At 41.6% G+C, this 16,169-nt stretch overlaps 1 protein-coding gene across 1 annotated transcript in view; it reads left to right on the top strand.

Moving 5' to 3' along the window:
• ARHGAP33 (Rho GTPase activating protein 33) overlaps positions 1–16,169 on the top strand; it is a 134,400-nt gene that overhangs the window by 45,922 nt on the left and 72,309 nt on the right. The window contains 3 exon segments of the mRNA XM_073601608.1: positions 9,066–9,163; positions 12,759–12,837; positions 13,803–13,883. Of these exon segments, the coding sequence (XP_073457709.1) occupies positions 9,066–9,163; positions 12,759–12,837; positions 13,803–13,883 (258 nt within the window).

Genomic DNA, 16,169 nt, shown 5'->3' with positions numbered 1-16,169 from the left:
CCATTTTCTAGAGATGGGGGCTGGACGTGTCCCTCTGCCCAAAGTCTTCATGAAGTCAATTAAGACATTCCACTTCACTAAACACTCCACGCCTGCCCTACGCGTTCCGCTCTACAGAGATAACCTACTTTCCTTATACTGCATTATCAGGCTCATATTTAATTGACTCGCCGAGGATGAAATCCACGCACTTTGTGTTTGGGGTGGAGCATCGCTTCGTATCGGGAAGCGTCCAGAGGTGACCCTCGTTAGCTCAGATATCGTTTTGCGTTAATTCCACCGCTTCCTACACTTTTCCTTAAGAGCCCTTGCACACTGGGGCAGTTTGCAGGCGCTATTGCGCTAATAATAGCACCTGCAAACCGCCCCGAAAGTGCCGCTGCTGTCATCCCAGTGTGAAAGCCCCGAGGGCTTGCACACTGGAGCGATGCGCTGGCAGGACGGTAAAAAAAGTCCTGCCAGCAGCATCTTCGGAGCGGTGAAGGAGCGGTGTGTATACCGCTCCTTTACCGCTCCTGCCCATTGAAATCAATGGGACGGCGCAGCTATACCGCCGGCAATGCGCCTCTGCAGAGGCGCTTTGCGGTGGTATTTAACCCTTTCTCGGCCGCTAGCGGGGGGTAAAACTGCCCCGCTAGCGGCCGCATACTGACGGTAAAACGCCGCTAATAATAGCGGCGTTTTACCGCCGACGCCGCCCCCCGCCCCAGTGTGCAAGGGCTCTTAAAGAGGAAGTAAACGTTGCCTTTTTAATTTTTTTTTTTTTTTTTTTTTTTGCTGACCTGCAAAGTAAAGGCGTAATGTGCTGGTATGCCTCTCATACTAGCACATTATGTGAAACTTACCTGCAAGCAAATACCTCGTAGTCTGCGCTGGAGGCCGCATCCATCTTCGCCCGTCTTCCTTTCCGGGTCCGCGGACTCCGACACAGGGCTCTGCAGAAATGGCAATTTTTAAAAAAATTGAAAAAGAATGATAAAAATATCAATTATGTAAAAAGCAATAATCGTGTAAAACAAATATGCTGATCACCTTCCCAGAACAGTACAGGGTCACTATGATGTAATGTCACTATGCTGAGACACTGTACTGCTCTGGTGACAGTATGTAAAGGAAAAAAATAAAAATAAAAGAGTTGTAAAAAAAGAAAATAAAAAAGAACGATAAAAATATCAGTTATGTAATAAGCAACAGTGGAAAAAAAAAAAATCCTGATCACCTCCTCAGAGCAGTATAGTGTCACTATGGTGACACTGTACTGCTCTGGTGACAGTATGTAAAAAAAAAATAAAAATTGTAAATTGTAAAAAAAAAAAAAAAAATGAAAAAGAATTGTAAAAAAAAAAAAAAAATTTTGAAAAAGAATGATTAAAATATCAGTTACGTAATAAGCAATAATTGTGTAAAACAAATATCCTGATCACCTTCCCAGAGCAGAACAGTGTCAATATGGTAACACTACTGCTCTGATGACAGTATGTAAACATTTCTTTTTAAAGAATTGTAAAAAAAAAAAAGAAAAAAAAAATGGAAAAAAATTGAAAGAATGATAAAAATGTAATATAAGCAACAGTGAAAACAAATCCTGATCACCTCCTCAGAGCAGTATAGTGTCACTATGATGACACTGTACTGCTCTGGTAATAGTATGTAAGAAAATTTTTTTAAAAAGAATTGTAAAAAAAATTTTTTTGAAAAAGAATGATAAAAATATCAGTTACATAATAAGCAATAATTGTGTTTAAACAAATATCCTGATCACCTTCCTAGAGCAGTACAGTGTCAATATGGTACTGCTCTGGTGACAGTATGTAAAAATTTTTTTTTTAAAGAATTGTAAAAAAAAAAAATTGAAAAAAGAATGATAAAAATGTAATATAAGCAGTAACAGTGGGGGGGGGGGGGGAATCCTGATCACCTCCTTAGAGCAGTCTAGTGTCACTATGATGACCCTGTACTGCTCTGGTGACAGTATGTATAATAGAATAGAAAAACAATAGAATAAAATAGAAAGAATATAACCATCTTCTGAAATTTGAATTTTAAATAGAAGAGAAAATAAGAGAATAGAATAAAACAGAGCATCATAGAATAGAAAGTAAAATAAGTGAATAAAATAATTTTAAATATAAAATAAAGGAATGAAACATAAAAGAACAGAAAAGAAAAACCAATAGAATAAAATAGAATATAACCATCTTCTGAAATTCGAATTTTGAATAGAATAAATTTGAATAGAATAGAAAAGAATAAAATAGAAATTAAGAGAATTGAATAGAGTAGAATATAATAGAAAAAAAATAGACTAGAATAAAATGTATAAAGAATAAAATCCCCTTCAGAGCGCATGCGCCGATGACATCATCAGCGGCGTATACACTAAACGGTGCAAGTTTAGGAGATATTTACAGTACCTACAGGTAAACCTTATTATAGGCCTACCTATAGGTACAAACAAACCGGGCAAGTTTACTTCCTCTTTAAACCAATCCACCCAAAAGTGGTAATTCGGTGATTGGAGGAGTCTGGTGACTATCAGTGGGGTGAATAAAATCCTGATACAATGTAATGAGATTCCTTCATAAGTAACAATTGTCTAAAATGTTTCATTTTTATATTCCTGTTTATTTTACTGTTGCTCTTCTCTATTTGTGATCTCTTTTTCTGTAAATATTTTGTTTGCTCCAATTTTCTTGTCTTTTCATTATAAAAAAAAAAAAATCTAAAAATCATTCAACTTTACCCTCTCCGGACACTTTATTAGGTCCCCCTTACTAGTAGCGGGTTGGACCCCCTTTTGCCTTCATTCTTGGTGGCATAGATACAACAAGGTGTTGGAAACATTCCTCAGATATTTTGCTCCATAGTGACATAACATCACCCAGTTGCTGCAGATTTGTCGGCTGCACATCCATGATCTCCCGTTCCACCACATCCCAAAGGTGCTCTATTGGATGAGATGTGGTGAGTGTGGAGGCCATTGGAGTATATCGGGGACGTGCGGTGAGGTTGGTGGCTGGTGAGGCTCTGGCTAGTATCAGAGACAGATACACACAGGTTACATACGCCGCGATCGTTAGAGCGAGAGCAATGATTCTAGCACTAGACTTCCTCTGTAACTCTAAACAGGTAATCTGTAAAAAAAAATGTAAGCGTCGCCTATGGAGATCTTTAAGTACTGAAGTTTGGCGCCATTCCACAAGTGTGCGCAAAGCGTGACATGTTGGGTATCTATTTACTTGGCGTAACATCATCTTTCACATTATCCCTTTCATGACTAAGCCTATTTTTGAAATTTAGTGTTTACAAGTTAAAATCTGTATTTTTTGCTAGAAAATTACTTAGAGTTCCCAAACATTATATATATATATATTTTTAGCAGAGAATCTAGAGAATAAAATGGCGATTGTTGCAATATTTTTTATCACACGGTATTTGTGCAGCGGTGTTTTAAACGCAAATTTTTGGAAAAGGGACACTTTCATGAATTTAAAAAAATCCAAACAGTAAAGTTACCCCAATTTTTTTGTATAATGTGAAAGATGATGTTACGCCGAGTAAATAGGTACCAAACATGTCACCCTTTATAATTGCACGCACTCGTGGAATGGCGACAAACTACGGTACCTATGAATTTCCATAGGCGACGCTTTAAAAAATTTTAACGGTTACCAGGTTTGAGTTACAGAGGAGGTCTAGGGCTAGAATTATTGCTCTCGCTCTGACGATCGCGGCGATACCTCACATGTGTGGTTTGAACACCGTTTACATATGCGGGCGCGACTTCCGTATGCGTTTTCTTCGCTGCGCAAGCTCACGGGGACAGGGGCACTTTAAAAAAAAAAATTTTTTTTTTTATTTATTTTATTTATTTTTTTACTTTATAAATTGTGTTTTAAAAAAAATTTATTTTTTTTTTTTTACTTTTATTGCTGTCACAAGGAATGTAAACATCCCTTGTGACAGTAATAGGTGGTGACAGGTACTCTTTATGGAGGGATGGGGGGTCTAAAAGACCCCCCATCCCTCCTTTACACTTCAAAGTATTCAGATCGCCGAAAACGGCGATTCTGAATACTGTGTACTTTTTTAAATTCGGCGCCATTGGCAGCCGAGTAAACGGGAAGTGACGTCATGACGTCGCTTCCGCGTTTACAACGAGAAGGCTGGAAGGAAGCCGCTCACAGCTTCGTTCCAGCCCGCCCCCAGCCGCCGAAGGTACCCAATTGGACACCGGGCCTCCCGATCGCACGGGAGGCCCGGTAACAGCGGCGGGAGGCGGCGGGAGGGGGGGGATGTCCCCTCCCGCTCCTCCGGTATAACAGCCGAGCGGCTTTTAGCCGCATCGGTTGTTATACACGGGTAGCCGATCGCCCGCTGAAAACAACGGTACCGGGATGATGCCTGCAGCTGCGAGCATCATCCCGGTATAACCCCGGAAAGCCGAGTACGCATATCTGCGTACGGTCGGCGGGAAGGGGATTTATACAAAAAAATTGGGTTGTCGTTTTTGTTTTTTGTTTGTTTTTTTTTTTTTTATATATTCATGAAAGTTTTTTTCCCCCCAAAGAAAAAAGTTTGAAAAATTGCTGCGCAAATACCGTGTAACGTAAAAAAGTTGCGACGACCACCATTTTATTCCCTAGGGTGTCTGCTAAAATATATATGTTTGGGGGGTTCTGAGTAATTTTCTAGGAAAAAAAAAATGATGTAGGAGAGAAGTGTCAAAATTGACCTGGGTGGCGAGGGGTTAATTACCATTGACAGATCCCCGTTCTGGCTCCCTGTGGAGCGATCGCGGGTGGTCGGCGGACATGGCAACCGCCGGTCGAGCGCATCGGCTCCGGTGCATCGGCGCGCACACTGTATCTATTGCATGAACCAACATACAGCTACGGAGATTCGCGCAATAGAGCCAACCTGTAGCAGTATAATGATGGTGGCGTTTTGGATAGAGGGAAGAAGCTCTTACAGGGTTATAACCCCCCCCCCCCCTTACTTTATCCAAAATAGGGGGGGGGCATTCTTTTGTAGTTCTATAATCTCAGCCATATCATATATTGTACAGTGTCATATTTTACCTTGTTTTAATGCATTGGTCCATGTACCTCATTCAAAGTCCCCAAAACCCCCCTCTTTGTTGCAATTAACAGGGATGGAGGCCCCCCCCCCCCCCCCCAGCAGGTGCTTCATTTAAAGTCCCAACTTCTTTTTTAATCAAATACTTTAACCACCTTTAATACCGGGCACTTTTTTCACCCCCTTCCTTCCCAGACCAATTTTCAGCTTTCCATGCTCTCGCACTTTTAATGACAATTGCTCAGTCATGCTACACTGTACCCAAATTAACCACTTGCTTACTGGGCACCTAAACCCCCCTCCTGCCCAGACCAATTTTCAGCTTTTAGCGCTGTCCCTCTTTGAACAACAATTGCGCGGTCATACAACACTGTACACAAATGACATTTTTATTATTTTTTTCCCCACAAATAGAACTTCCTTTTGGTGGTATTTGATCACCTCTGGGTTTTTTATTATTTGTTAAAAAAATTAAAGACCGAATTAAAAAAAAAAAAAAATACAAAACTGTTTAATATTTTGTTAATAAATTTTGCAAACAGGTAATTTTTCTCCGTCATTGATGGATGCTGATGAGGCTACACTGATGGGCACCGATAGGCTGCATTGATGGGCACTGATAAGACGGCACTGATAGGCACTAGTAGGCAGCACTGATGGGCACTAATAGGGGACACTAATAGGCGGCACTGGTGGGCACTAATAGACGGCACTGCTGGGCACTGAGGTGGCATTGGTGGGCACTGATGGGTGGCATTGGTGGGCACTGAGGTGGCACTGAAGGGCATTGATAGGTGTCACTGAAGGGCACTAATAGGTGGCACTGGTAGCTGGCACGGATGGGCGGCAGTATTGGGTACTGATCGGCACTTCTAGGTGGCACTGATTGGCACCACTGGTGGGCATTGATAGCTGGCACTTGTGGGCACTGATAGGTGACACTGATTGCTGGCACTTCTGTACTGTGGGTACTGATTCGTGGCACTGTGGGCACTGATTTGTGGCACTGGCAGGTGGTACTGGTGGGCACATATGAGGCTCTTCTTTTTCGGGACCGATGTCCCTTCAAACAGAAGCCGGTGATCGGCTTTTTGTCTCCTCACGCTGTCAGCGTGAGAAGAAAAGAAAAACGATTAACGATCTTCTGTTTACATCATGTGATCAGCTGTCATTGGCTGACAGCTGATCACGTGGTAAGGGGCCGGGATCGGCCCCTTACTCGGATTTGTGATCACCTGAGTCTCATTGACTCGAGTGATCACAGCGCACGGCGAGCCTGCAAAGGGGAGGACGTCAATAGACGTACTCCCGGCAAAGCAGATCTGCGCTATAGCCGTCATTCATATCTGAAGCAGTTACATTTTTATCATTTTGTTCACACAAATAGAGATTTCATTTGGTGGTATTTATTCATCGCTGGGTTTTTTGCGATATAAGCGACAAAATAGTGAAATTTAAAAAAAAAAAAGAAAACAATATTTTCTTCTTTCTGTTTTAAAAGAAATCCAATAAAATCAAATTCCATCATTAATTTAGGCCAGAATGTATTCTGCTACATGTCTTTGATAAAAAAAAAAAAAAAAAAATCCAGATAAGTGTGTGTGAAAGCTATAGAAGTCTATAAGCTATGCTACGTATCATTGAAAATTGATCAATCCTGATTCACTGACCGTGATCTCATTTCTTGAGGCTCTAAAATGTCAGGACAGTACAGATACCCCCCTCCCCCCCCCAACAATTAACCCTTTTTGTAAAGATGACAATCCAAGGAATTTACTAAGAGGCTTAGTGAGTTTTTTTGAAGTTACATTTTTTTTTGCCCACAATAGTTTGGCAAATGAAGATTTTTTTTTTCCCCCCACAAAATTGTCTTATTAACAAGTTATTTCTCACACATGGAATAGGTAAACTTGCAATTACACCCCAAAATACATTCTGCTACTCCTCCCGAGTATGGCGATACCACATGTGTGAGACTTTTACACAGCCTGGCCACATGCAGAGGCCCAACATGCAGGGAGCACCTTCAGGCGTTCTAAAGGCATAAATTACACATTACATTTTACTAAGTACAGTAAAAGCTTGGTTTGAGAGCATTTTGCAAGACAAGCAAAATTTTTAAACAAATTATGACTTGATATATACAGATACACAAGTAGCGTCATGTCACAACTGAGTATAAAAGAGAAGAGAGGCGCCTCTAAGTGTAGCAATATGGTTACATTTAATGAAGGTACAACATTTAGACACACATTGCTACACTTAGAGGCTCCTCTCATCTCTTTTATACTCTGGAGCTCCTGCTGGATTTTGCTTCTAATCCCCTTGTGGAGGCTTCATAGTTACATAGTAGGTGAGGTTGAAAAAAGACACATCAAGTCCAACCCTTTGTGTGTGATTATATGTCAGTATTACTCTGTATATCCCTGTATGTTGCGGTCGTTCAGGTGCTTATCTAATAGTTTCTTGAAACTCCCCCGCTGAGACCACCGCCTGTGGAAGGGAATTCCACATCCTTGCCGCTCTTACAGTAAAGAACCCTCTACGTAGTTTAAGGTTAAACCTCTTTTCTTCTAATTTTATTGAGCGGCCACGAGTCTTGTTAAACGCTCTTCTGTGAAAAAGTTTTCTCCCTATTGTGGGGTCACCAGTACGGTATTTGTATATTGAAATCATATCCCCTCTCAAGCGTCTCTTCTCCAGAGAGAATAAGTTCAGTGCTCAAAACCTTTCCTCATAACTAAGATCCTCCAGACCCTTTATTAGCTTTGTTGCCCTTCTTTGTACTCGCTCCATTTCCAGTACATCCTTCCTGAGGACTGGTGCCCAGAACTGGACAGCATACTCCAGGTGCGGCCGGACCAGAGTCTTGTAGAGCGGGAGAATTATCGTTTTATCTCTGGAGTTGATCCCCCTTTTTAATGCCAATATTCTGTTTGCTTTGTTAGCAGCAGCTTGGCATTGCATGTCATTGCTGAGCTATCATCCACTAGGACCCCAAGGGATTCCATTTCTGGATGGACATTTTATGTTACACAACCTGGTCACATGGTTATAATCTTTTTATATGGACTATAAACTGAAGGACCTATGAATAAATGGTTGTGGAACGAATCATTTCAGTTTCCATTATTTCTTATGGGGAAATTCACTTTGATATACAAGTGCTTTGGATTACAAGCATGTTTCTGGAAGGAATTATACTCGCAATCCAAGGTTTTACTGTATCTATCGCATTTTTGAAAGCCCTGAAGCACCAGGACAATGGAATAAAAATGTGGCAGATAATCACCGACATATGTCTCAGTCATATTCCTGTCTGCCGTGGCAGCGTATATCACAGATTTTTTTTGAGATCAGAATTGTTAACTGCAGATACTGTGATTGGTGCGTGCTTTTGATTAAAAAAAATGCGTGCTGGCAGCCATTGCTGTGTGTCTAAAGGGTTACATGCGGCGTTAAAGGACCCCCAGTGACGATCGCTCTCAGTCTGCTGGTACTTGGATTATTGTCCCGCGAGCTGGCGGCTGAGCGTGCCGGTGTCACGTTATGATGGATGGTGGATTTTGCGATTGGCGTACAAATACATATGGTGATTATTTTTTTTATTTTTTATTTAACACAATCAAGTAACTTGGTGTTTCACCCTGAAGGAATGTAACATTCACCCCCCCCCCCCCCCCCCAAGGGGCGATGGAGATGTACTTTTTTATTCCTCTGTGTGCTCAGTTATTGGTGTGACCCTTCATAGATGGGCCCCTTTGGGGCCACACTTGCGTAGCAATCTCGAGATTTTCTGTTGGGCTGTGACTTGTTATTTTCTGGAGATTTTGTGAACCGTATAGAGATGTGATGTGGCCGGCCGGTTCCCTCCTGACTGGAATAAAGTGTCTGCAGATGGAAGGGCCATGAATTATGAATGTATATTGCGGAGCTGCTTTCCCGGCTCTTTGCACATACCGATAATGCTTCTTACTTTTTTCCAGGCTCGTGGATCGGACACCCTGGATACCGCCACAGAAGGAGCCGGGCACCTCATATCCTCGGCAGCGCCCACCAGTGTCAAGGGGAGGCCAACTAAGAGGTACAGTGTGGGGGGGGGTGGGCATTGGTGTGCCCAGCCTATTGCTTTAGGGGTGTGCAACCAGAGCACAAACACACATGCGTGTATATCAGCAGAGCAGTGGACGGTGTCAGTAGTTTTCATTTTTATTTATTTTTATTAATTTCATTTATTTTTATCATATTTTTATTATCTTTTACAATTTTATTTTTTGTAATTATCTTTTACAAGAATACATTTTTATAATTTTTTTTTTTGCAATTTATTTTTATTTTCATTTTTTTTGTTTTGTTATATTTATTTCATATTTAGTACCATTATTTTTTATTTATTTATTTATTTTTTTACAATTTTTTTTTTTTTTTTTAGAAGCCCTGTTTTGGGGGGGGGGGGCTTTTGGTGAAATATCAAGGGTCTCTAAAACAGATCCCCGATGTCTCCTTTTTGAGACAGAGCTTCCCCCAGTCCTTTTCTCTGCAGCCTGAGCTGCACTGGACACAGTGAATGAATGGGAGTTGCTCTGTGCTGAGTGGCTTCCTGTTCATCCACAAACCGAAGCATAGTAAACAGTTTACTATGCTTCAGTTATGGATGAACACAGGAACGATCTGTACAGATCATTCACTGCATTCATTCAAAGAAGAATATTTACCAGCCCCTTCCCGGCTCTCCATCCTGAAACATCCCCTGCAGCAACCAACGGGGGAGGAGGGAAGCCAGCAGCACTGCAAGGGGAAGACTTGGAGTGGCAGGAAGCGGGGGTAATCGGCACCGCACAGGGTATTGGGGTGTACCCAGGCACACCTGGCACACCCTACGGTGGTGGTGGGGGGGCTGTGGCTGCAAAGGGAAAAGCTCTGAGCTAACTTCAAGTTATAGAAACTATTTGAAGGACTTTAATATGACACTTGAATTTGCTGTACCCTATTTACATTGCTGTATCCTGTACAGATCTGCAGTTGATTCCTCTGGTGACTGTTTGTATATCAGCCAACTGCTCAGCTTTCCTTGGCAGCAGCTGCTGGGATAAAACCAGTCATACCTGACTGGTAGGCTTACATTGAGGAGCAGTAAAGCACAAGCACTTTGCAGTGCACAAATCCCGGAAGCACTGCCCGTTGTAACACCGTTTCTCTAAAGGGTTTCTGCATGCAGTTCTGTTGCGTTTTGCAAGGTCCGATAGGTGGACTATTCACATTACTCCCTACACCGTAGGAGCTTACAATCTAATAGGGTTATTACAGTCCTATAGTGGCATATTAGGACCAACTATGGTTGGAACTTGACTTACTGTTTATTTTTGGACCTGTCAGAGGAATTGAGCGATTCTGATGTTGCAACAGAGAGGAACCTCCCCAGGGATAACCGCATGTTTTACATTACGATGGAGAAACAAGGAAACCTTTGTTTTTTTCTCTTTAGCCTTGCCTGCTGCTTATCATTTATCGAAACTGCATAGGCACTTAGGGGTGTATAAATATAAATATAAATATATTATATATATATATATATATATATATATATATATATATATATATATATATTTTGCATAACTTCATCAATTGAAACCGCATATAAATTTGTTCTGTGCAAATGAGGTACAGATGAATGTTCTCAGGCTATATACTCTGCAGATCGAATGTGCGAAAAAATACTGCATTATGGCCACTAGATGGAGCTGATACCTATATCCTATGATGATTAGCGCCATCTAGTGACCCTAATGCAGTATTTTCCCCATTTCCACATTTGATCTGCAGCGGACACAGCCTGAGAACTTTTGATTTTGCCCCATTCGCGCAGAACAAATTTATATGCAGTTTCAATGGATGAAAATAATTTAATATAGATACCCCCTTAAGTGTGCAGCTTATAAATTTTGGCTCATTTACATCCTAGCTGCTCCCCCAGTTTTAGAAAGCTTCCAGAGATGAAGAGTCGGAGTGTTCTTGCACCAGTATCAAGAATAATAATTTGCAGGCATGTAGTGAGGGCAGCTCTCTGTAAAACAAGTGAATCCAACAGAGGTCATTGTAGTAGTCAGGGCCGCAGCAAGGGTGGGCAGGAGGGATGGCTGCCCTGGGGCACTGTGGTATCATATGAGCTATGAGGACATGGGGGGGGGGGGATTTGTGCTGGGAGGGGGAATTTGGAGGGTAACAGGGGGTAAGAATTGTCCTAGGAAGGGAAATTTGGTGGGTGTGCTAGGAGGGGTGATTTGGAGGGATTTGTGTTGGGAGGAGGGATGGGGGAGAGGATTTGTGCTAGGAGGGGGGATTTTGGAGATTTGTGCTAGAAGAGGTGATATGGTGGAGGGAATTTGTGCTAGAAGGGAATTTTTTTTCATATTTGAGGGGGGGGGGGGGGGGGATTTGTGCTAGTAGGGATGATGATCGGGGGGCATTTGTACTAGAAGGGGAAATTAGGGTGGAGGATTTGTGCTAGGAGGGAGATATTTGAGTGGGGGGGGGAGAGGATTTGTGCTTGAAAGGGGGATATTTGGAGTGGGGGGAGGATTTGTGCTCGGAGGGGAAATTTGAAGGGTATAGAATCTGTGCTAGGAGGGGTCTTTTTTTTTTTTAGGGGGGATTTGGAGAAAGAGAAATTGAGCTTGAAGGAGGGTTGGGGGGAGGGGGCAAATGTTTGTGCCGGCAGGGGGGATGTCAGAAAGGGGCAGATTTGTACTGGGAGGAGGGGGAATTTAGATTAGTGCTCAATTTTGAGGGGGAGCAGTTGTGCTAGAAGGGGACATTTGAGGGGGAGGGTCTGTGCTAGGAGGGGGAATTGGTGGCAGGATTTGTGCTAGGAGGGGGAATTTGGAGTGGGGGTGAGGATTCATGATCAGAGGGAAATTTTGAAGGGTATAGGATCTGTGCTAGGAGGGGTTGTTGTGGGTTTTTTTTTTTTTTTTTTTTTTTTTTTTTTTTGGGGGGGGGGGGTTGTGCTGAGGGATTTGGGGAAAGAGAGGAATTGGGTTTAAAGGGGGCATGGGGAGGGGGCAGATTTGTACTGGGAGGAGGGGGAATTTTGATCAGTGCTCGGTTTTTTGGGTGGGATATTTTTGCTGCCAAACAATGCTCATACATCTTGAAGGGGGGGGGGGTGGTGTATGCTTGGCCTGGGCTCTAGGTGTCCCGGCACTGGTCGTAGTGAAGCAGAAAAGATGAGCAAAAAGTGAGAACACCAGAAATGTTAAATTGGTCCAGTTGATTATTTTCCAAAGTGAGAGTCACAGAGTAACCAACGCATTTTGGGGGCTCGTCCATCCCCCCTTTATCAGAGGTTGTAGTTGCAGAATAAAGACTCGATGGCACACTGAGTCGGAATGAAATGGTTAAAAAGAGCTTAACATTACATTGAAAGGCTCATCCAGGATGCAAGTCAGACAACAACTACAAGCCCTGGTGATCCTGAAATGCGTTGGAAACTCTCTAAAATCAACAGGATCTATTAAACTTAGCTGGCACTCTGACTTCTTGACAGTTTTAGAAAGTTTGCATGGGTGACAGGTACTCTTTAACTCTGACTTTTTCCATTTATTGTTGTGTTTTTATTTATTTATTTATTTTTAATTTATTTATTTTTGTAATATTTACTTTCATTGCCACTTTTTTAGGGTGACACGTGGCCCTTTTGTAAAGCTGGCAGACTGTGCCCATTATCACTATGAAAATGTTAATTATGGCCCGATCCAGGTAAGAAACGCACTTTAGTTTTTGTATATTTAAGCGTATCTTTGGCAAAAACCTTTTCCTGTTGAGTTTCTGGAACCGGAAGTGAAGGAAAGTTTATCAATGATACCCAGACAGCAACAAATCACCTGCCAGGTGTCTAAACCCTTCCCTACTCCGTCCAAATCATTTTCATAGATGCCAACTCTCCCGCATTTTCCGGGACAGTCCCAATGATGCAATGTCTCCTAGCTATGTCCTGGGATCACAGTCTTACCCTTGATTGGGTTATTGCACATAGTAAATCAAAGGCATTCATAATGGTGATCTGGGGCAGTGAGTGGGTGGACCCTGAATAATTAGAGGCGGGGTTTAGACAGGTCACTCTGGTAATTGGGTGGAGTGGGTGGGACTGTCTGGTCACTGGGCGTGGGTGGGATTAACTGTGATACAGGGATGGGGACTGAAATACTGGTAAGTATGCATTTGTGTACCCAAATAGGTAGAGCTGAGTTCTTACTTTACTGTCTCTGAAACCATTGATCTAAATCAGGTCTCTCGCTACGGTTTCCTGGCAGGGATACAAAGTGAGCACAAGCTGAGCGGCGAGTCCATAGATCGTAAAATTAAAAAAAAAAAAAAATCACCTTTTATTAAAAAAAAAAATCTGTCTTGAGCTCCAAGTCCAGTGACGTTGCCTAGGCTGGGAAAATGTCCTTACTCTGCTGCAGGCAGGAGGAAGCATTTCCTCAGTCTCCTCTCCCACAGTGATCACTCAGAGTTTTAGACTGTACATTGTAACTTGGTAGCTAGTCACAAGGTGAGAAGGTGCAGTAGGGACTGATCTATTTATGAAGGGCAGGCAATGCACATTTACAGTTTATTCAACAAGAAAAAAATCTCCTGTAAATGAATGATTTCACTTTTGTGCATGGCTGGGAAGTTGTGTTTACTTTTAAAATAAAACAGAATTTTTTTTCCCCACTCAGCTCGCCCTATCGGACTCTCGGCCGGAGGACTCCAGCGTCAGTGAACCAGAGGCGGTTTACATCGTACAGGTCACATGCCAAGTAAGCCCGGCGTACACTGACACCGCACGAAAAATCGCCACTTTATTATTTTACTGTTTTACTGCCCCGCTCACAGGAGCTGCCAACGCCAAGAACACCGCGCCCATGTCACTGACCCAAAAAGGATTGTATTTTGTTGTTTGTTTTTTGTTGTCTAAATATATCTATATCTATATATCTATATCTATAGATAGATATAGATAGAGATATATATATATATATATATATATATATATATATATATATATATATATATATATATATATATATATATATCTCTATATAAATCTATAGATATAGATATATATATCTCTATGTATGTATGTATGTACTGTATGTGTGTGTGTGTGTGTTCTATTTTAATACATTTGGCTATCAATACAAATTTGATATTTTGTCATTTAATCAAATAATAAAATTAACTTGATCCAAGGTTTATCTTCATGAAACTTAAAAGATGCTTTTCTTGTCATTCCAAAACATTTTACAAATGAAAGGGAATGAAATGAGGTTCTCATGTCCTGATAATAACAATACATCTTCTTCTTTCTTCTTTCTTCTTTCTTTTTTTTATCTTTCTTCCTTCTTCTGACTTTCCTAAGAAACATATGAAATAGGGTACTCGGGTCCTGATAATAACCTGATAATAACAATAAGTCATCTTCCTCTCCTCTTCCCCCCCCCCTTTTTTTCTTCTTCTTCCTTTTTCTTCTTGCTTCCTTATTTCTTTTTTCTTTCTTTTTTCCTTCTTCCTTTCTTTCTGTCTTTCTGCCTTTCTTTCTTTCTGTCTTGTCTTTGTTTCTTGTCTTTCTTGTCTTTCTTGTCTTTCTTTCTTGTCTTTCTTATGAAATGGGTACTCAGGTCCTGATAATAACAGGGCCTTCTTTTCTTCTTCTTCTTTTTTTGTTATTATTCTTCCTTTCTTCTTTATTTTTTCTTTTTTCTTCTTCCTTCTTCCTTCTGCCTTCCTTCCTTCCTTCCTTCCTTCCTTCCTTCCTTCCTTCCTTCCTTCCGAAAATGATGAAATAGGGTACTCAGGTCCTGATAATAACAATAAGTCGTCTTCTTTCTTCTTCATTTTTTCTTCTTCTCTCTCTCTTCTCTCTTCTTCTCTCTTCTTCTCTCTTCTTCTCTCTTCTTCTCTCTTCTTCTCTCTTCTTCTCTCTTCTTCTCTCTTTTCCTCTCTTCTTCTCTCTTTTCCTCTCTTCTTCTCTCTTTTCCTCTCTTCTTCTCTCTTCTCTTTTCTCTCTTCTCCTCTCTTCTCCTCTTTTCTCTCTTCTCCTCTCTTCTCCTCTTTTCTCTCTTCTCCTCTCTCCTTCTTCTCTTTCCTCCTCCTTCTTCTCTCTCCTCCTTCTTCTCTCTCCTCCTTCTTCTCTCTCCTCCTTCTTCTCTCTCCTCCTTCTTCTCTCTCCTCCTTCTTCTCTCTCCTCCTTCTTCTCTCTCCTCCTTCTTCTCTCTCTTATCTTTCTTCTCTCTTCTCCTTCTTCTCCTTTTTCTCTCCTCTCTGCTTTAAAGCTCTTGTGAGATTTTAGTGATGGATTTATATAACTTTTATATGATAAAAATAAGAAAATGTTCAGTTTACAGATCTGCTTTAAACTGAAATAAATAAAAAGTCTGTATATTCCCTTTGATGCTATTTAATGAGAATCGACCCCAGGACTCCAGTAGAGATGTAATATTTAAACGGGCGATAAAACGCTCTCCTGAGATGCCGAGTCATATAAAGTCTGATGTATAATTTGATATAAACAGACATAATATCTCCCTATAGGCATTGGGTGGATTTGTTCTGCGAGGTCCCCATTGTCCTTGTCACGGCGTATTCCCGGGAAATTTTTTCGTGTTCCCCTCACCAGAACACAGCTGTGATAGTTCTAATTAGACGCAAGAGTGGCGACCCCTACAAATCCTCTTCCTGGGGCCCCCCCTGCTGCTTCTCCCCCCTCCCCCGCTGTGACTGTTAGCCGCTGCTATGTCATCCAATTCACTCCAGCGATTTTCTTCATAGGAACGCTGCGGCCTGAAATGAGGACATCAGAAATAATTAGGTACTCCGAGGCCTCCCTGGAGGAAGCTGGGCTGGAGCAGCTAAGGGAGGGCTCTGGGCTAAGTTAAGATGTTTCTGTAGTTTTTAATGGCAGAGATACGTAGATGTCTATATAGAACATATTCAGTTGATTTGCTAAAGGCAAATAGGCTGTTCACTTTTCCCTTAACTTAGTGAATGAAGAGATACACTGCTGACTTCCATCATCCAATCATGTGCAAGCAAAAATGCAGTTT

The sequence above is a fragment of the Aquarana catesbeiana genome, linkage group LG10 (genome assembly GCF_042186555.1).
Source record: "Aquarana catesbeiana isolate 2022-GZ linkage group LG10, ASM4218655v1, whole genome shotgun sequence".
NCBI classification, from domain to species: Eukaryota; Metazoa; Chordata; class Amphibia; order Anura; family Ranidae; genus Aquarana; species Aquarana catesbeiana.
This window is presented reverse-complemented; position numbering and strand designations above follow the sequence as displayed.